This window comes from Epinephelus moara, chromosome 12, assembly GCF_006386435.1.
Source record: "Epinephelus moara isolate mb chromosome 12, YSFRI_EMoa_1.0, whole genome shotgun sequence".
Classification (NCBI taxonomy): domain Eukaryota; kingdom Metazoa; phylum Chordata; class Actinopteri; order Perciformes; family Serranidae; genus Epinephelus; species Epinephelus moara.
Genome location: NC_065517.1, coordinates 21924687 through 21945293, shown reverse-complemented (window position 1 = coordinate 21945293; position 20607 = coordinate 21924687). Strand labels below are relative to the sequence as shown.

General features: G+C 43.1%; 1 protein-coding gene across 1 annotated transcript; it reads right to left on the bottom strand.

The window, feature by feature from the left end:
* Positions 1 to 9179: 9179 nt before the first annotated feature.
* dusp10 (dual specificity phosphatase 10) lies at positions 9180 to 19683 on the bottom strand. Its single transcript, XM_050059100.1, has 4 exons — positions 19466 to 19683; positions 17569 to 18398; positions 11658 to 12026; positions 9180 to 10220 (listed from the first exon to the last, which is right to left on the bottom strand). Exons 2-4 carry the CDS (start codon positions 18350 to 18352, stop codon positions 9955 to 9957), a joined length of 1419 nt encoding a protein of 472 aa, XP_049915057.1. The 5' UTR covers positions 18353 to 18398; positions 19466 to 19683; the 3' UTR covers positions 9180 to 9954.
* Between the last annotated feature and the right edge of the window lie 924 nt (positions 19684 to 20607).

Sequence of the window (20607 nt, the reverse complement as noted above, 5' to 3'; positions counted from 1 at the left end):
GAAAGGGCCTCCCCCAATCTGTGTCCACATGGTTGGAAGCAGATGTTTTCTGAATGGAATTTGAATGCTGCCTGTAGCATTAAAGTTTCCCTTAATTGGCACTAGGAGGTGGAGTCCATCAGAAACAGATGAAAAGTCCACTAAGTCCACAGCTTACCTTGACTCATCTACATACTGTAACAGGTATACACTTTTATTTGACACAGAAAGAAAGCAAAGATAAGGGGTATATTAAAAGCCTTTATTTAGTCAGGCATGTGTAAGGAATAATTCAGCATTTTGGGAAATATGATTATTTACTTTCTTGCAGAGAGTTAGATGTGAAGACTGATACCACTCTAATGTCACTATGGTAAATATGAAGCTACAGCTGGTTAGCTTAGCTTAGCATGAAAAAGATTAAAAAAAATAGCCTGACTCTGTCCAAAGGTAACACAATCTTGCTACCAGCACCTCTTAAGGCCCAGACACACTAAATGGACATCAAAGACCTAGTGACGACAAAGGCCGACTGTTGTGTCACCTGAGGTTGCCTGTGTCTCAGCCAAAAAGTTGCACTTGAACACACTGCCAAGACTACAGTCAACGGCTAACTAGCATGTAACTTTTGCGCTACATGAGAGGAAACCATTCTCTCAACCAGCAAGCAGCAGTAATCTGTATTTGTCATTAAAGAACGGAAACTGAATGAAGACTGACAGGACAGATTCAAGACCCTAGTTAGCCAGTTAGCACATTAACAACACGGCCTGATGTTGCAAGAACAAAGGATATTTTCCGTGCGCTAGTAAACAGTAAAACACACAATTATGAACCATTTATGTGAAGGAGCTCAATGGCTAAAAAATATAATCTTACCTAATATAACAAGTTTGTTTCAATCTCGGACACTCTTGACTTTAGCCCTTTGTTTACTTTCCTCACTTCCGTTTCTCTCCTCGTGCACTGAGTTGAGCTGATTTCTCTTACCAATGGGCTTCGCTGGGTCCAACGCTAATTCAGTATGCTGAATCGGCCAATAAACAGCCAACAAGGGCCAACTAATGCCAATGGTTCAGGATACATCACAAAGACTAGGGCAACACATGCTCACAGACGGCCGACCGTTAACCTGGTGCGACAGGACCTTAAAGCTCACAAATGAACACATTACATGTCTTTTTTTTAGTCAGTACAAAAGCCAAAGTGTAAGAACAACATGTGTCCTTATGTGTGCGACTATTTCTTGACTTGGCGCTGTGACTTCCTGGAGTCTTGTTGTCACTGTGAGACTCTAAGAATCAGTATTGATTACACCTGATATTTTGTACAGACCAGTGGTTCCCAACCTTTCCAGCTTCTAACACCCTAAAATTAACTTGTAAACCCTCAACACAAGTTACGGCCTTAGTTTGGATGTACTTGTGAGTACTTGTGCCAAAGATTGAGTGCAAAGTGCTGCTGCAGTTTGGTTTAGTGAGGCCTTGGTGGGATGACGTGCGAATGCGTCTTCCTGTGACAAAGGCAGCAGCTTTGATGGTAACCAGTGCAGCAGTCCTCGGGCTCAGAGATCCTCTCTGTTTTATTTCACCGCCTCCTCTGACTGGGAGTATGCACACACTTCATTATGTGTGTGTGTGTGTGTGTGTGTGTGTGTGTGTGTGCGCGCACCTGTTTGTGTGCGTGTATATGTGTGTGTCTGTGTGTGTGGAAAAGGTAGGTCCTCCTCTCAGGCCCGCTTTGCCTAATACGTCCATGCAGGGCTCGCTGGAGAGCGGCGTGCAGCAGCACAAAGATCAGGGCTATTCTGGTGCTGCCAGCCTGCCCAGTGCTGATAGGAAAGGATTAATGAGGCGGGGCACTCATCACTTGTAATTAGAAACAACGCTAAAAACTATTTTTGTGCCTGTTCCTATGGAGAGATCTTGACCCTCAGGCCAGCGCCCCCCACACCTCTTCGCCGCTAGCCATGAGGCGGTAGACGCCTGCGAAGTCGGAGTAAATATAGGCCTATAACTCCTGCAGCTATGTGACACATGGTTCAATGGAGGGGAGCACAGATAATTCACAACTCTGGCTGTGTACTCCACTGGATGCTCAAATGTCAAGAGGCTGATAGAGGCTGTCTCTTAAAATACACACTGTAAGGCTTGTTTGTTGTTATTGATCCCAATAATCAGGGAGTCTCTGAGCTTCTGTTGTTTCTTGGCTTCTGTTGTATTGTGGCGCTTTGGTCACATGAAATCTTTATCCCTCCATCTGTTGTGTCTCCTTTAATATCAGGATGTTTTCACACAAATCTTTCCAATGTCTCTTGTATAGCTGAAGCAGTCATTTGATTGGTTGATTAGTCCATCGACTTAATTGATTAAGTTATTTTTAAGGCAAAAGTGACAAACATTTGCTGATTCCAGCCTCTCAGATGTGCCGTTTTTGTTTCATTTACCTTGCACGGAAGCTGGATTCTCACAGTGTCATGAGATCAAGCGAGTGTCACAGGATCGTGAGATCACAGGAAAATCCATCTTGCCAGGCTTCAAGTAAAGCCAGGCTCAGGCAACAGGAGCGTTGGGCAGATTCATCCCAGATTCACCCCTTCAGACAACTGGAGGAGAAATCCGATCTGAGACCTTGGTTTGTACTGATGTTCGGCCATGATTATCTGGTAATGGGAGAGGTTTATAGATCCAGTCTTAAGCTTCCTGAACGCCTCACAGGCTCTTCGGGGCGGCCCTGATAATTCAGACATGTTTGATATTTAGTATTCGAGTCTGGATGATTACGGTTATGATTACATCAGTAAGGAGCAGCTGGCAGTGCCAAGCAACGGTAAACATTCTAGCCCAGTTTAGACCAAAGATTCGTGACGAGACAAAACCGTTTTAGAACATTGCAGAGAAAAGTTGCAGTGGTGTGAACTGGCCATCTGAGCTAGACTCAAGCCGGCTAATGGTGTCACCTGCGACTCACCTGTTTTAACAGCCAATCAGCTTGTAGTGAAGTCAGTTGGTAAAGTTAGAACGTTGCATAACGATGCACTGCAAGTAGTTGTGCGTCTCAAGTCGTCTCATCGCGAATCTTTGGTCTGAACTGGGCTTAATATTTGCTAGCATCCTGCCTTGGACCGATATTAAAACTGAAGTTAAAATCTCACCTACAGATCTCGCTGAGGAATAGATAACCCGTGCTGACCGCGTCTCTCCAACCATTTTGTCATTCAGACTCGTTTAGCCTTCTGCTTTTTTTTCACTGCAAAGCATTGTTAACGTTACATCAAGTTGTCACACCACGTCATTCTCCTTTTTGTATACATCTGCTTCCTCAACACAAAGGCTCCCTCTGGCACAATCATTTTAATAATATCCTGTAATTTGTGCGCCACCATTTTCAAATCTTGTAGCATGTGCATGTTTGAGATTAGAGTGAAGTACAGTCAGAAGTATAGTCTGAGCCCGGCTTAATGCATTTGTGTCCACACTACTAGTGTTTCAGACAAATCAGCGTCCTGTCAGGAGCTACTGGTGGCTACGTATGTGATGTAGTTGTGTGGTGACGACACAGAAAGGAAACAGTTAGTTTAAAACAACAATGGCAGCTCCCAAAGAGGTTAGCGTAGATGCTGTACTAGCATCAGTTATGTATTTCCTCATTGAAAGAAGAGTAGTAAACAGCACTGAAGGCTTTTCTTTCTTTCTGGAAAAGATGTTTTCGCTCCTTCCTGACGAGCCTGTGATAGACAGTGATGGACAGATGGTTCATCCAATCACCTGCCAAGTATCTGTTGAAAGTGCCTGCCCTTTTCCAAAAAGTTTCCAATGACAGCGTCTCAGATGGGTTTTGTGTAACAAACCATCTGGAGTGCAAGGTTACAGCTTCATATCATTATAGGCTGAATATTTTTGGATTTTGGACCATTGGTTGATGTCACCTTTAGCTGTGGAGAATTGAAATGAAAACTTATTTTTTCTTATATTTTCTCACAAAGTAATTAATTAATTTGAAAAGCCATATTAAAATTGGAAATTACTCAAAAATGACAATAATTCTTGTTTGCATCCACTCAGGATCAGCTGAAAGAGCCTGTGAACACAACACTGACAAAACGTTGCCTATTTGCCATCAGAGACCAACATTATTGTTCATTTAGAGCCTGTTTATACCTCGTATTAGCATGCTTCTTTGGTGATGAGATCACAAGTGGACAGCGCTACGTATCAGTGAAAACAACCGTCAAGATACATTACAATCCGATCACTCAAAGTACTTGCCGAGGTGGTCTGGTACGCATATCTTGTAGTGTAAACACTAATGCGTCCTGACAAGTCCCCAACAAAGACTACGTCCTCAATGCAGGACATGGTGGTCAGCATACTAACTTGCCCATTTTACGACGAGTTGGACCAAGTGCTGTGTCTCCATCCATCATTTTGCATTATGGAAGAAAACGTGTAGAATTCTGCTGACAGTGATTTCTTCAGCTGTACCGTCGCTGTATGTCACTCGTGAGCCTGCTAGCCAAAGTGTGGAAGTAACAATGCAAGGGGTCCTTTGATGTTCTAACTGATGTAGGCAGTAACAAAATCTGAACACAAGTGGTCCATTGGAGACGCATGAGGGATGTGTCTCTGCTGTCCACTTATGCATGGTAAAAACAAGTGTTAATGGGCTCTCAGAGTCGTGTTTTTTGGGTCCAGTATTCTCCTTATAGCTCTGTTGTTGGTCTCCACCAACTCCTGAGAAAAATATGTTTCTTTAGCTGCTAAATGCTCTCCTATGTTTATCAGCTAACTTAATCTGCCGTTATAGGCCGTTTCACTGGAAATACATTGCTAGGCAACAGCTTCGGTCCATGTTAGCTTCCCGTCAGCTGATATCATTCATGTACACTGTAAAACATTCCAAAAAATAATAATAAAGGACCCATTTAGAACGTTTATGTCTCAAACGGTCTATATAGTATGGTTGTGACATCACAAATTCCCAGAAATCCTGACGGCTCGTTTAAGGCCCAGTTTCTGAATACAGACTGTGCATTTCTTTGTGAACTGAGCATTTTTGATACTTTTGCAGTATTTATAATGCACCTATACCTGCTTTATTTTTAAAAACGCATGCATGGATATCTGACTTTTCACAATATGGGACCTTAATCATTTAGGTGCATCATGTGACATCTGACACGTGTTACATTTTTGCTGAGTAAAACATCTTCAGAACATTATTATGTCAGTGGCCAAAGAAATTAGATCCCTCACAGTGTTGTAGTACTCCAGATTGGTCTTGGTCTTGTCTCGGACCATACTTTTACTCGTCTCACTCTTGTAGAAAGAGGACTTGGATTTTAGTTGTCATGACCACAACTGCCAGTGCATAAAGGAGTGTCGAATGAAGATGTCTATGTTGATTTCAGCTCCTTAGTGTTTGTATTTGTTTGCTCATAGAAAATTCACACACATGAAATTCACCTCTACAGTGTCTTTTGATTATTTTATCGTGACATTTTTGTGTATCAGAGGTGAATAAAGAGGAATCTTCATTTGTTTTCTGTGGGTGTTTGTGTATGTGGATCGTTCAGATCAATTTTAGGAGTCTTTATGGTTTTCATGATCCACATTTGATCATAAGTGGGTGTCATTCAGTGTGGGACTCGCGCTGGTCTTGATCATGGCTTTGGCTCTGTTAAACTGGTCTTGACTACAACACTGCCTCCGCGTAGGAAGAAACGGTTAGAAAATAAACCTCCAGGACGCCAAACCAAACTTGAAGCCTCCCTGTTTATTTCAAAGCTCACAAGTAGGGATTACAAAATTACAGTGCTTCAATTGCAACAGTTCAAGGAGTAGTAGGAGAAGAGTAGGAGAGATGACAGACCAGTTGAGGAATCTTGAGCAAGTCATGCAAAAAGGTGTGGGAGAAGGCCTCCGTTATAATAGCACCCTTTGTGGAAAAAAATAAATCCATCTGTCCGTAGGTCAGTGCAAAAATAGTAATGAATATATGCATACAAAGAAAATAGATATATATATATATTTATATACTGTATATACTTGACCGTTGACTACAGACACAAAGAAAGATATAGAGACTTGTAGAGCGAAGCCCGTTTCCACCGGAGCCTCTGAGCCCAAAGCAGAGACTCTTAAACAAGTCTAGTCATAAAGAGTGCACATCAAATATGACAGCTTGATATTGTTCTAATACAGAACCGTGTTTCCAAAGAAAAGAGAACAGACCCAGATGCCTCTTGGAGCTGTCAATCAGGCTATGACCTCTACAGAAAGAGCAGTGTGGGAAAGACAGACAGCACCATAATGTCTGCAAGTGTCCCTCACAGACCAGGAGCACACAGCATGCTTCGTTTTCCAACCAGAGAGTAATGTACAGTACGACGGTTACATTGTTCAGTCAAATAGATCATTACATACAAAAGCCATGTGCCGCTGCGGTTGTAGGAACCGGCAGGTGGGACGAAAAGGTTCATTATTCTTATATAACATTGGCTCAGATGGTAAGCACTCTTTTTTTGCAAATGGTAATCACTGAATATAAATGCACAAGCTACAAACGTGTGGTAAATGGATATACCTTTTTTCTTTTATCATATTCAAATATATTGTGGAGCACCAGTAGACACCAATGACAACAGCAACAGAAATACAAAGTGAGGACACGTCGCAACACAAACTTTTTTTTTTAAACTTCTTCACACGTAGAAAAAAACTCACTTCAATCTGAGGCTACGAACTCTTATTCATGCTCGAAATGTCCGCAGAGACCTCACACAACAGTTCCATGATCGTCACGTAACCAAACAACCTGTTACAACTTCGTTTGCATAGCATGAATTTTCACGAGGGATTTTTGAAGCTTATTGTTGTGAATGTTTGGTGCCGTAAAGCCTTACTGAGTGCACTGTGTGTTTGTAATCTATGAAAACGTCTTGCATTCTCCTTCATCTCGCTGACAGACACGTGATCATTCTCCAGCTGTTTGGGTTCAGATGTACTTTTGAAGACACAATGGTTCACAGAGGGTGTATTGCAAAATATATATATATATATTTTTGGGTGGGGGTGCTTTGACAGTGATATTGTTAGCCCTGTGCTTCTTTGTTTTCATGCAAACAATGGAGAGCTGAACAGAAACAAGAACAGAAACCATCGTTTGTGAGGAAGCTGCTTCACGTCAGCTTGGAAAATATGGGACCAAGCTTGTAGCTGCTTGTTTTTTTTTGGTCTGAATCTGAATCTTTAAACTTCAGTTGAAGTACTACATGCTCTTTTATGTGTGAAACTCTGACAGCCCTTGGGGTTCATGAAATCAAAACTAGTTAGATTACAGATTTGTGGTTTTTAGACTTAAACAAGGCTATATTTTCTGATTCTTCATAATTTAGATCAATATTTTTGCTGTGTTTAAAGGTCCAGTGTGTAGGATTTACGGTAATAAATTGGCAGACTGGGAATAAAATGTAATAAGTATCCTTTCTTTAGTGTAAAATCACCTGAAAATAAGAATCACTGTGTTTTCGTTACCTTAGAATGAGCCGTTTATATCTACATAGGAAGCTGGTCCTCTTCCACGGAGTCCGCCATGTTTCTACAGTAGCCCTGAACTGACAAACTAAACACTGGCTCTAGATAGGGCCATTCGCATTTTTGCGTCAGCCGCCATAGTTAGCAGCTCCTTCATGATAAGCCAAACAGATTTTTAACGTGAAGCTGCTTTATGAAGTGTTTTTAGCAATTTAAAATCACCTGGTCCATTTGTTTTGGCGAGGAAGAGACCTCTGCGGATAACTCTGCTCCCAGTAAAAACCTCTTGAACAATCAACACCGAAGGAATTCTAACCAGGAGAAGTTTCAACTGGTTGCAATCTCTAATCCTCACCACTAGATGCCACTAAATCCTACACACTGTACCTTTAAATGCTCACTTTTTAAATGGTCATGTGCACAGTCATCTCAACAAAACAAGGTATTTATCTTTGTACCGGTGGTTGAAAACACATGCATCCACCTGGGTGCTATAAGAGGACAATCAAATTTGTAAAAACTGTTGCAAAATTTTGATTCTGTTCAGCAGCAATACTAAAATCTGCAGTTTGGATCAGAATGAAGGCAAAGCAGCACTACTAAGTTAAGTACTTTATTTTTTAGCTGTTCTCGGTATTTCTATCTACATGTAGTTGTTGTTGTATGAGTCAAAGGTGAATATATTCAGGTGCAACAGGATGAGGGTAAACTTGTGTGCGTGCATATACTTTTTTTTAACCACACTACTGTTTAGTGCAGAGTTGATTTACAATTCACGGTGGTGTTCAGACTCACCTTCAAGTGCCACCACGAGATCAGGGTTACATAATGAGCATTTTCACCTCAAGGCTTTCAATGTCATTTTCTCCAATTCTGCATATTAATCAGGAATATCAGAAATAAATCTGTAGGGTACACAGCGACCAAGAAGGAGCAGGTTGCTTTAGTCTGGGTGTCAAAAAATTCGACCTCAGTGTGTTCTGCATCCGTCTGCACGTGATGGTGTTACCGTGCGCAGGCTCAGTGGTGACACATGAATTAAGGCATTGATAGAGGCACTAGAACAGCACGTGAAAGCAGCGCTCGCCTATGCAAGGCAGAAGAGCTCACTTAACTGTAGCTTAGTGTCAGCGACAGGGGAGTTGCAAAAGATCAGACAAAGGGTCACACTGCTCTACTGTACCACCGCCGTCACACTGCACTGTGACCGCGCAGGAGGAAGTGAATGTTTGAAGTCTGTACCTCAACTCTGCTACCTTACAATGGACACTCAAAATGCAGGGCGTTGACACAAACAAATGAAGCTACGTAGGGGACTTAGTGGAGTCGGTTTCAACATGGATAAACGGGAGCAAAGAGAACAGAGGAGACGACAGAAGCAGGCAGTGAAATTCCTCCGTTCTGTTACATTAAACATCACCAGTAGCCCTGTTTTACAATATTCTCTGATTATTTCAAAGTGTTCTTTCCTCTGCCAGCAGCCATGCATAAAAAAAGCTCTTATGGCTGTCTGGTAATATATATATATTTAAATATATATTGCTAAAAATATATGCATATGTGGATGCAGGAATGGCAAAAACGAAGAAGCAAACACACGAATTATGAATTTGTGGTTCTGATGACGGACATAAACCCACAAGCTGCGCTCAAAAATAAACCCCCTTCTTTTTTTTCTTCTCTTGTCTGCGCCAAATATTACAGCATAACTGTACGCACCATAAACATAAAGAACTGAACGACAGTAATTACATAAACATCAAAATGGTATTTCAGCAAAGAGCTGGAAATGTAATCATTACCGATATATACACATAAGATCAAGGTCTCAGTTGCATTCCACTCTGAAATTATTGCACAGTAAGCCGCTGTGGGCTCGTCATGGTCACCCCCATAAACCCCTGTATAAAAATAGAACAACAACATTAACACACCAAACAAGTCTTCATCTTTTTTTTTTTTTACTATTTTTTATCTTTTTTTTTTTTTTTTTTTTTTTGACAGGCACTGCCATGGCCAACCCCGCCTGAGTCTGCAAACAGAAACTGTGTGCCACAGTGTGAGCTTTAAGAGTTTCTCTTGTCAGTAATTGCCCCTAAGCACATAGAATATCTTTTCCAAACCGATTTCCTTTTCCTTCATGTTTGCTCCTCTGGGGTCACAAATGGAAAGCTTCCCACTGACCGCTTCCCCTCTCTATCTCTATCTCTAGCTCGTCTTCTCCTCCGGGACTGCAGCCACGTCCAAACAGTAGGGATTTTTGGCATTTCTCATCACCACTGACCCAGAGCTTTGGCACTCCAGAGAGTCCAAGATGAGCGTGAGGAGATTCAAGAAGAATACAGCGGCCCCCCACACTCCAAACCGGCTCACAGAGCAGCCGGTCTCTCTTTAAAAAACAGTGAGAGTGAGTCTAAGTGTGAGTCGAGCGGGTCCGTTTTTAGACGACGGTTTCCACACCAATCAGCTTTGGCGTCAGGATTCGTGGCGTTATTCCGTTGTTAAGGTCCTCCTCAAACTCCAACAGCTGGCCCATGAAGTTGAGGTTTGGGGAGATGATGGGCCTCCTGGTTTTGACAAACTTGTAGGCGTCTGTCATGGTCATCCAGGTGTGCTTCATCAGGTAGGCGATCACGATGGTGGCTGAACGAGACACGCCTGCCTGGCAGTGGATCAGAAGGCCCATACCTGCTTGATGTGCTTCCTCTGCGGAGAGGAACATGGAAACAATCAGAACACATTATAATAAATGCTTTGTTCCCACGGAGGGGGAAGTTCAGTCATCAGTCATGACGAGATATTGAAACTTCCTTTGTGACCAGGCGTCTATCTATGTCTGGCTGTTGAACCTCAGTGGGTTTTATTTGGTAACAACTTGAATGAAACACCACTCTACTGTAATGCAGCTTTTTAAAACCAGTAAAAAGACCACGATTACAATAAGATGATATCCATTTGTGCACTGTCAGATTACGTCCACTTAAAGTGTTTTTTTTTGCCACTGACAGGCTCAGATTGTTATTTTAAGTGTGTGACAACATTATGGAAAGGATCCCTACAGAGACAGACCTTTATGTTAAAGAGTAAGATCCTTTTTGTTAAACCAGAAACAGTCTCGACACTGCCATCGCCAAACCCACCAGACTTCATTTAAAAAAACAGTAATTTCAGCATAGTTTCACATCTAACTGGGTGAATTAAGGGTTTATTTTACCAAACCAGAGTTGGTGATTGTTAGAACAGCTGAGAGATATACCAAGACGGCTTTTGTGAGTTTTAATTTGTGTCTGTCAACTTCAAATTAAGTGTGTTTTACTGTAATAAAATTACTGTTTATTTAAATGGAGTCTGGTGGGTTTGGTGATAGCAATTTCAGGACTGTTTCTGGTTAAACAAAAAGGATCTTACTCTTAAAAAAGGGCTATCTCTGTAGGGATCCTTTCCATAATTTTGTCAGACACTTGAAATTCTGATTTACATCTGTCAGAGGCAAAAACAAGCACTTTCAGTGGATGTACATGAACGGTTCACAATTGCCCATTAATGTTGTGTTGCAGCCTGTTACGCCGCTTCTGGCTACAGCCTTCTCGCTCAGTACTGGACCACTTTAAAAAATTGTTGTTCCCATTAGTCACTTGGACACAAAAACATGGGACAATACCATCCAAAAATATGCAAACATACCCTTTAAATCAAAATATATAAAAATATCTCTACCTTATCCAAATATTTCAGATGATACTGAGCCCTAAAACATCAATTTTCTATCCACTTCTTATTTCTAGTCAGCATGTAGTGGCAAAAAGCACCCTGAAACCACTGTTTTACAATTCACAGTCAGAGAAACATACACAACAACAACTAAAACTGTACACTACTTTTAGGCGATTTGAAACAAGCAAGCAGCCAACTTAGTTTCAGCACCACAGTGATCTCTGGCCTCGTGTTACCTTGTGAAACAAAAGTTTCCAGCCTCAGGCTACAAAACTTATTGACATTAAACTCTCAGTGTTTCCGTGGCTGAATCGCTTACAGCTCTCATGTAAACATTACGTCGTCTCAGTGGGTCACAAGACAAAAAAAGTGGAGGAACTACCGCCTTAGCTCACGCTTCTGCAATGAAAACAGGGAAAGTTTGTATACCGATGAATTCAAACGCCTCCTCGAAGTACTGCCGCAGGTTCTGCTTGTTGCTGTCTGTGGCAGGCAGGCGCTTGTAGATGAAGAGGCCCGTGTCATAGTGGTAGAGCGGCAGGTGGGTGGTCACGTTCAAGATGTAGCCGATGTTGAAGCGCTGCAGCAGGTGGATGTCCTGAGCGTCGTGCTCGTTCCCCAGGTAGAGGAAGGGCAGGATTGGTGTCAGCTCTGCGTTCTCTATGTCCGGGGTGGAGGGCAGGGAGTGAGGTAGCGGCCCCGTCAGGCCAGCAGCAGCACCAGTGTCCAAGCCCTCGTGAAGGTGCAGCGAGTGCTCGCACAGGTCCTCGTGGCCCTGCCTGAAGCAGCTAAGGCCTCCTGTGAATACAGACGGAGAGATTGTGGGTGAACAGGAAGTCAAATTATTTGAACCTACTTAATTTTCATTTTTTCCCTTCCCACTGTAAATTGGACCTTGTTGGCATAGGCGTAGATTTTGGTGGTAGGGACACTACGGACACACTACCTTCAGTATTTAGAACATGTGGATTTGTCCCCCACCCCAATTAAAACTTGAAAGTAGCCGAGGACTTTTATTTTGACAAACTGCAAGAGCACAACTCATGCTAGTTGCTTCAGGTGAAGTGGGTTGCAATGTAGAAAGTAGAAGAATCAACTAGCAGGAAGTATCATGACATTTCCACCATAAATTGATGCCTAAAAAAATCACTAGAATACAGGAAATGAAGTGTTTGACACTCAGAGTTTCCTTGGGGAAGACCTTCATACTCCCAGCTTAATATACGTCCACCAAATGTTTAAACCAAACCTATGCCCTTGCTTGTTGGTCTCCTTGGAAAGAGCATGAAGCGAACACTGCCAGGGTTAAGGGTTCAATTCCCACTGGAGCCGTCCATGCTAAAAATACACACACTCATGCTTCTGTGCACCACATGGCGCACGTTACGACTGAGTAGGACAAGTAAGCTTTGCATACACATCTGATAAGAGCAACGACAACTGGCTTTAACAACCTCTGAAGCACTAAAACATGACAGACATTTGCAATATTCACACTACGCTGTGACATTTGGTTGTAATTTGAATGTCTTCATTTGGATATTAAATCAATATGAGGGATCCGAGGTGTTTGGAAGAAGTTGAACCTCATGAGAAATCCCCCGTCGTTAATCTGCAGGTAAATAGATGTACTAAATGTTTGATTTACTTCTCACTGGACATCTGCACTTCTCCAAATAACTGGTTTGCACCTGTTGCCAGTGATGCCATCAGCCAAAGTTTTCCTTCAGCACTAGAGTTGTGGGGAGGGGTGGAAAGTGTCAGACACACACACACACACACACACACACACACACACACACACACACACACACAATATCAGTTCATGTATTGTTCGCTTTGCAGGAGTTGACATCATGCCATGTGAGGTCATCGCACAACTTCCCCCCCGGTGACTGGGCAGGTGGATTCAACATAAAACAGCCTGATTGTTAACCAGCACAAAGACATTAACCTGATGTTGTGCTGATAGTGTAACAGGCCTCGCTGTGAGTGCGACGTCGTGGTAATAATTACACTACAGTAAATAAAAGAAAGGGAAGTCAGTACAGGCCCTCCGACAACACAGTCAACAAGGCGTTGAGGGGGATTTCCACTCGTGTTGATATTTTTATTACGTTTCTAAAGAAAGTTCATAAGACAGACAGAGCAAACAAACATTTAAAACCCTCGTCTGTGTTAAACGTAGAATTTTACATATAACACAACATCTTCTATCACACACACCTTTGTTCAGAGTGAACAACATCAAAATGAATGACAACCACATCTTACCACGCTGTATTTTTCTTTATCTTTATGGCTCATTAGAAAAATCACTGTTAAATTAAAGCAGCTATAATTGTTTTTTTGGTACTTACAGGCAGTAAACATTTACACATTAACACCATGCAAATGTGTTGTTGTGTTGGTAGACATTTGTAGCAGACACAGAGTAACATTTACTCTCCTTTTAGCTCTGTTTTGGTCTCAACCAACTCCTGAAGGAAATACCTGTCTCTTTAGCTGCTAAAAGCTCCAATACGTTCACCCGCAAGTCACTGCCTTTGTTTGTCTTTTGGTGTGCAGTCATTTATCAGAGCTTTTTCACGGAAAATAAGGTTCATGAGAGCGATGAGACTCAACCAAAACAATAAACAATTTAAGGACTGTATGAATAAAACAATGAGCTACAGTAGGGCTGATCGATATTACAATTTTTTTTTTTTTTTTTTAAAGATATTTTTTGGCCATTATGCCTTTAATGGACAGGACAGGTAAGTGTGAAAGGGGGAGAGAGAGAGGGGGGATGACATGCAGCAAAGGGCCACAGGCTGGATTTGAACCCGGGCCGCTGCGGCAACAGCCTTGTACATGGGGCGCCTGCTCTACCACTAAGCCACCGACGCCCCAATATTACAATATTTTATTGATATCGTGATAACTCTACAATATCGGCACAATCTCAAAATTGAGGTATTTTGTCAAAATATTGTGGTATTTGATTTTCTCCGTATTGCCAAGCCTTATGCTAAACCAACACCCAATGATGGCAAAACCTGAGGGCCTGACCTGGGTGCTGTATACTGACTCAGTGGTGACAGAGGCAAGGCAGAGACTGTTTGACCTTAGACACTTGAGAAAATTCCAGGTATCCCCTCAAATAGAATTTCTACTCCTGCACCATTAAGAGTGTCCTGATGGAGAACATCACAACCTGGTACGGAAACAGAAAGTACCCTGCAAAGAGTGGTTTGTTCGGCTGAACATATAACTGGTGCTCATCTACCCTGCCTAAAGGATGTTTACACCAGGCACTGCAAGAATAAGGGCAGGAGAATAATTAAAGATCCGAATCACCCAGATAACAGCCTTTTCTCCCTGTTGATGTCGGGAAGACGGTACCGGATACAACAGCACTGAGAGGCTCAGGAAGAGCTTCTACCCTCAGGCCACAAGGACCCTAAATGAGGTCACTGCCTAAGACTGCCTCTTCCTCTCCCATGAAGAGACGGGAACATTCTAATGCTGTGTGAGCAATGTGAGTTTAGAGCGCCAACTGGTTGGTAAACGCCAGTAAATAGTCAGCACCATGATATTCGCAAGCCTGCAAAACACTCACACCGGAGCTGCGTCAACTGTTAGCCGAGTTTTGAGCTGTAACTCGGCAGTAAATAAGCAACCATCTGATTTTTGGAGTTTTTAGTTGCCACAGTGGCCGTTAGCAGCTACCCCTGCTTGTTAGCTGCTGAACTGCAACAGAGCAAGCAGCCGCCGGACTTAATGTCTGTTGATATCCGCAAGACTGTTCTCATAACCAGACTGTCTCGGGAAGGTTTTTTGTTTTGTTTGCGGTTTGACAGACAGGTAGTATAATCAGGTTATGTTAGGGTGCTTTCACACCGGTCCTGTTTGGCTCAGTTCAATCGAATCCAAGTTAATTTGCCCCCTGAGTGTGGTTCATTTGAGCAGGTGTGAACACAGCAATCGCACCAAAACAACCGGACCGAGACCTTCTCGAAGAGGTGGTCTTGGTCCAGTTACAAAGGAACTCTGGTGCAGTTTGTTTGGTCGATCCGAACCAACTGCAGTCACATTACACATTGTTTGAGTTAAATAAACATGAGTTTGTACAGTCCTGGAGGATTATAAATGTGTGCCTCCCGCTGTACTGCCTTTATATGTGCATTTGGCACATCCAATGCATCAAAACGTTGTTTTCTAGTTTTCTGACCAATCGGGAGCAGCTTTCTCATGCAAGACATTTGATCTGGTCCGCTTGTAAATGCTGCCGTGAGAACATGAACCAACTCTAGGCAATTATGCAATGCTGTAACAAAATTAGTCCCTGATTTGGGCCAAAGCAAGACAACTCTAGGTCTGAAAGCTTTAGTAGTTTAGCCTTAGTATTATTCCCTGATAGCATGTGTTGATAGCAAAATTCTCTTGCAACAGATGGTCCTTGAAAATAAAAATAAGAGCTTGAAAAAGTACTTAAAAGTCCTTGAATTTGACTTGCCTCTCTCTGTATGTAACCAGATTATTCCACTCTTTTAATGTACAAATTAAAGGAACTGATGGGATTAGATTTAACTCAAACTGTACTTCATATGTTTTCATGTGACAAAACATTGACAGGTTGATTGATTTATTTTGGCTAGCATTAACAGTCAGATAGCTCAGCCAGAGACACAGTGAACTTCCTCTTTTTCCAACCGAACCAAAGTCTTTCTTTTTAGGTCAAGCTCAGCAGATAAATAACACTTTTCATGGTAAACTGAGAATAACAGAATCTCCAGAAGCAGCACATTGCTGTGAGATGAAATCTGTCGAGTGTGACCGTCTGTCATTAACGTCTGACTAAACTCACAGAGGAAAACATGAAAACTGCCTATCACTTTCAGAAGCCACAGGCTCAATTCCTGCTCAGAAATTACCACGCCTGCCTCGCAGAGGCCTCTCACACCACAGATCTGCTGTTTCCAACGCTTACCCTAAACCTTCCGACACCACTGACATGTTGTTTATGGCAATTCTGATGGATTAAATGTAACCTGTTACTGCTCTTAGCTGCAGCAGGGCAGGGACGGAAGGTTTTGTATTTTCAGAGTAACACGTAACAACAGTGTTACGATAAATCATGACTAAGATGTGCTGGTAACTGAGCAAATAATGGAGTAATTATTCAGCTGCATTCATACAAGCAGGTTCCAAATATGTCACTATTACTAGTGCTTGTAATAAAATTAACCCTGTGTATTTCCCCTAGTTGGAAAGTTCTCATATATTTTAAGGAAATGAAGGATCACCACAAGATTTAAATAAAAGGCACATTAGAGTTAATATTTATAATGGCATGAAGACTCTTTCAGGGGTGGTTATGTTCAAGTTTGGCTTAAATATCAACCATTAAATCATCTATCCAAAGTATTTGATAATATAGGCTACATTCAGACGTAAATGGGGACACATGGGAGATAGAAAAAGGACTTGTAACGTAGATAAAAGTCAGAGTCTGAGCCATTTGATTCCCTTGGCAGAGAGGATGTCTTGCATTTTGCAAGAATCAAACCAGGGGAAGAAAGAGGCAAGACAGTCTGCCTGTTCCTCCCACCGAGACGAGCTTCACACAGACACCGATGCGGGATGAGAGACTGGAGAGGAGCCTCGTCCATCAAAGCGCGCAGGAGGACCAGAGGACGAAGCGAAGAGAAGAAGAAGAAGAAGAGATCAAGGTGCTGTGATCTTACGGCTAGACGTTGACTCGGAGGCATTCAGGAAACACTCACAGCCCAGCCCCCAACACGACATACTGCTCCAGCTTCAAACACACACACACACCAAAGATAGAAAACATGGCAGCGACCCAAGGACTGCTATCTCAATAGGCTGCCTTATTTACTAACAGCTGCTTCTCACTTCCTGCAAAATGCTAAATGAGTGTCATATGGAAAGCTGGTGAAGAGCGTGTGCATATGTTTATGTATGAGGGGGATTTAGACTGAGCCTGCACAGGCTTGATTATACATGAAAGGAGCTGCTGCATGTGGCACAGAGCTCACATGATGATAAAACTACAACCGGTGTTTAAGTCAGCTGACCAGAACAATAAAGGTCAAAGATTAGCAGGCTTAAAACACACACACTGCACATTATTTCGCTACAATAGTTTCATATCAGTTTATATTCCCTCTAAGCTCCTACCACTTCTAAATCGGACATTGCTTTCAGATGTCTAAACCGATTAACTCCCTCCAGAGTCAAACTAAAGCCCGCACTATTCTGCTTTATATCCCTTTTTATGTGAGACAGCCTTGTTTCATTCCCCCCCAAAGTCTTGACAAACCCACTTAGGTGTTACCTTTAAGGATGATGGGGTCCTTGCCCTCCCTCCTCAGCGACTCCAGGACCACATGCAGTGGCTGGGAGAACGTCAGCCGGTTGGGGTCCATGGTGCTTTCATCGTAAACCACAATCTCTTTGGAGAAGATGCCCTTATAAGAGTCCTTGCCCTCGCGGCAGGAGATGAGGTCCAGCACAGTGATCTTGCCCTGCTGCAGCCGCCGCCGGCTGATCTTGTCGGAGCAGTTGATGTGCACGGCTCCCCGGATGTGGCTCTTGTTGTACTCCATGAAGGGCCGGCAGTCGATGATGACCGGCACGGGCCCTACGGGGTGTCCCATGGGGCAGCAGGTCATCCGTTTGGCCAGCTCATTGGGATGGATGAGCCTCACGGTGGACAGGGCCTTCGGGGTGCCCGGGGTGAGGCTGGGGGCGCTCAATGCTTCGTGGTTGCTGACCATTGGGGTCGGGGGCCCGGCATAGCTGAGGTCGGGGCTGCTGGCGCTCACCTGGCTGTGGTTGAGGCTCTGGCTGTCCTTCTCATAGGTAGTCACTGAGCAGCAGCTGGCACTGCTGCATCCACACGACAACGAGCGCGTGGAGCCCTTGGATGAGGGCATATACGTTACAAGATTGGCCGTCGCCCGGATCTTCACCACGGTGGTGCTGATGACTGTCTTGTTGCTGCTGCTGGTGGCAATGGAGTCCAGGTAGCTGGTGTCCAGGCGCAATTGGAGTTCCTGAGGTCGGATCGGCCTTGGCAGCGCCACCACAATTCTGTCGTCGAGAGGAGATGGAGGCATGGGGAGGCCGAGGGCTGGACGTTTACGGAGAAGTCAACAAGCCGCTCTGTGGGGACAGAGACAGGACAAAACATGAGGCGAGGAAGAAAACCAGTTTGGTTCGATGGATCCTGTGTCCACCGATTGAGATCAAAGCTGCAAGGAAATGAGCAGGGTGCACAGAGGCCGAACTCCTGTCTGTTTGATCAACATGCAAACTAAAGAGTGGCCGCTGAAGCCAAATATTAGTAGTGTCAACACCTGCAGGGCAACACCCAACTTGGTGGGAAAATTTAGGCGTGACAGACTGGCCACTAATAATAAACAGTGAAATCACCACAGAGTCTTGTGTAACTGAATCACTTTGAGTGTAATTAATATGAATCATCCTCCTGATACTGTACTTGTGAGTGTGTGTGTCTCTGTCTCTGTGTGCGTGTGTGTGATGCATTTTTCATCCCAACTATGGTCTGTCTGATCCACAGCTTTTATAACAAGAGAGGAAAAAAAAGAGAAAAAGATAAAATACTGCATCAACGCTACGCCGCAGTTTGGTCTCTCCCCCAACTGGAAAAGTCAGGGTACAAAAAAAAGAAGAGGGGTGGCAATTTCTTTTGATCACCAGCCTGAGCATTTTAAAAGCATGTCATATTATGTAAAGACACCCGCCGAGCACTGCCTGTCCCGGCCATCGCCGTCCTTTAAGCACGGTGCAGCTTCAGCAGGAGCAGGAATCATTCATGGCCAAATTCATTGAAGAAACCGGCATGAGAACGTGCCGAGAATGTGATATGGCTCTGAGGACGAGACGAACTGATCAGATGAGCTGAACACTGGAGGAAATTCAATTTCACACGGCCGTATTAAATAAAAAAATAAACCATAAAAATGCGATGGTTGCATTTTGAAGGGAAGGGATTGTAACTTTGTCGCAATGGTGCCATATATAAAGATAACAGCTGTTATTCTACACTCAGATAATAATAATACACCAATAATCAGCTCAAGATGGTTGCAGCAATTTGATATTCCTCTTCATTAATTATAGAATGAAATCTCTATGACTGTGCATTTCGACACAACAACTTGTGCGTTGGACACTAATTCCCAAACTTGCCGTGTCTTTGTGCTTACCGGTGTGTGTCGCGGTGCGCTGTAGACGGATTGATGATCTCCGCTCGCTGACAGCGTTGCCTCCATTCAGTCCGTCCCGGTGTTGTGGATCGGCAACATTTTTTAGTACTTTTACCCTGCTCCCCCAGAAATAATATTGAAGGAAGTCTGCCAGCCTACAGAAGTTGCGCAGCGGGATTGACGCGAGCGCGAGCCAATGCGCGGCTTCATTAATATTAAATTTGATCCTTTTTGTACAGTGAGGTCCGGCCCTGTGGTGGGAGGGGCTTGGCTGACATGTCTGCCTCTGTGGCTGGGTGGGGGGGGGTGGAGAGTGGGAGGGTGGAGGGGATGCCGCTTGAACTGCCTTCAGTCCCACGAACGAGCAGCGATGATGTCACTGGCAGCCAATCAAAAGTCTCTCCAGGAGGCTCGGGGGAGAAGACACGGTGCCTTCACGTGCTGCTCGTAAACTCTCAACGTACAGTAAAATGGAGCTCTGATATCAGAATATGACGCTGTGTGCAGAGGGAAGTAAAATCAAATTAGACATGTACATAACGTCATCATCATTAACTATTGTTTATTTAGGAAATTTAACTGAGCATTCAGCTGTTTTACAAATATATAATTGCAATAAAGTGATGAAAAAATAGTCCATAAAAACAAATAAGTTGCAGCAATGTCTATCAAGAATTATAACACCAAAAAAAAAAGTTAGATAATTAAGAATGGATTCTGCCATAAAGGACAGACACATAACAACAACAGCAACAATAAAAACAGTAATATATAGAAGATTATGTCTGTCAGGTAACCAAAGCAGCAACACTGTAAAATATCATCTAGCATACACTTGAAATAATCTACCGATACATACCTGTCCAGTTCAAATACCTCTTGCAACTTGTTCCATTTATGTGGGGCCAAAAAACTAAAAGATAATTCACTGATCTGAGGGGTTTTAAGGGATAAAAATTCTTGTGAGCGTGTGTGATGAGAGATGGATTTGATTTTTAAAAGAGAAGTGAGCAATGCCTCATAAACAAAAAGGAGACAATGTTTTCCCCTTCTATCAGTGAGAGACGACCACATCACATTCTGATACAGCTCACAGTGATGAGTTCTAAAACCATCCCCTGTAATAAAACAGAGAGAACTGT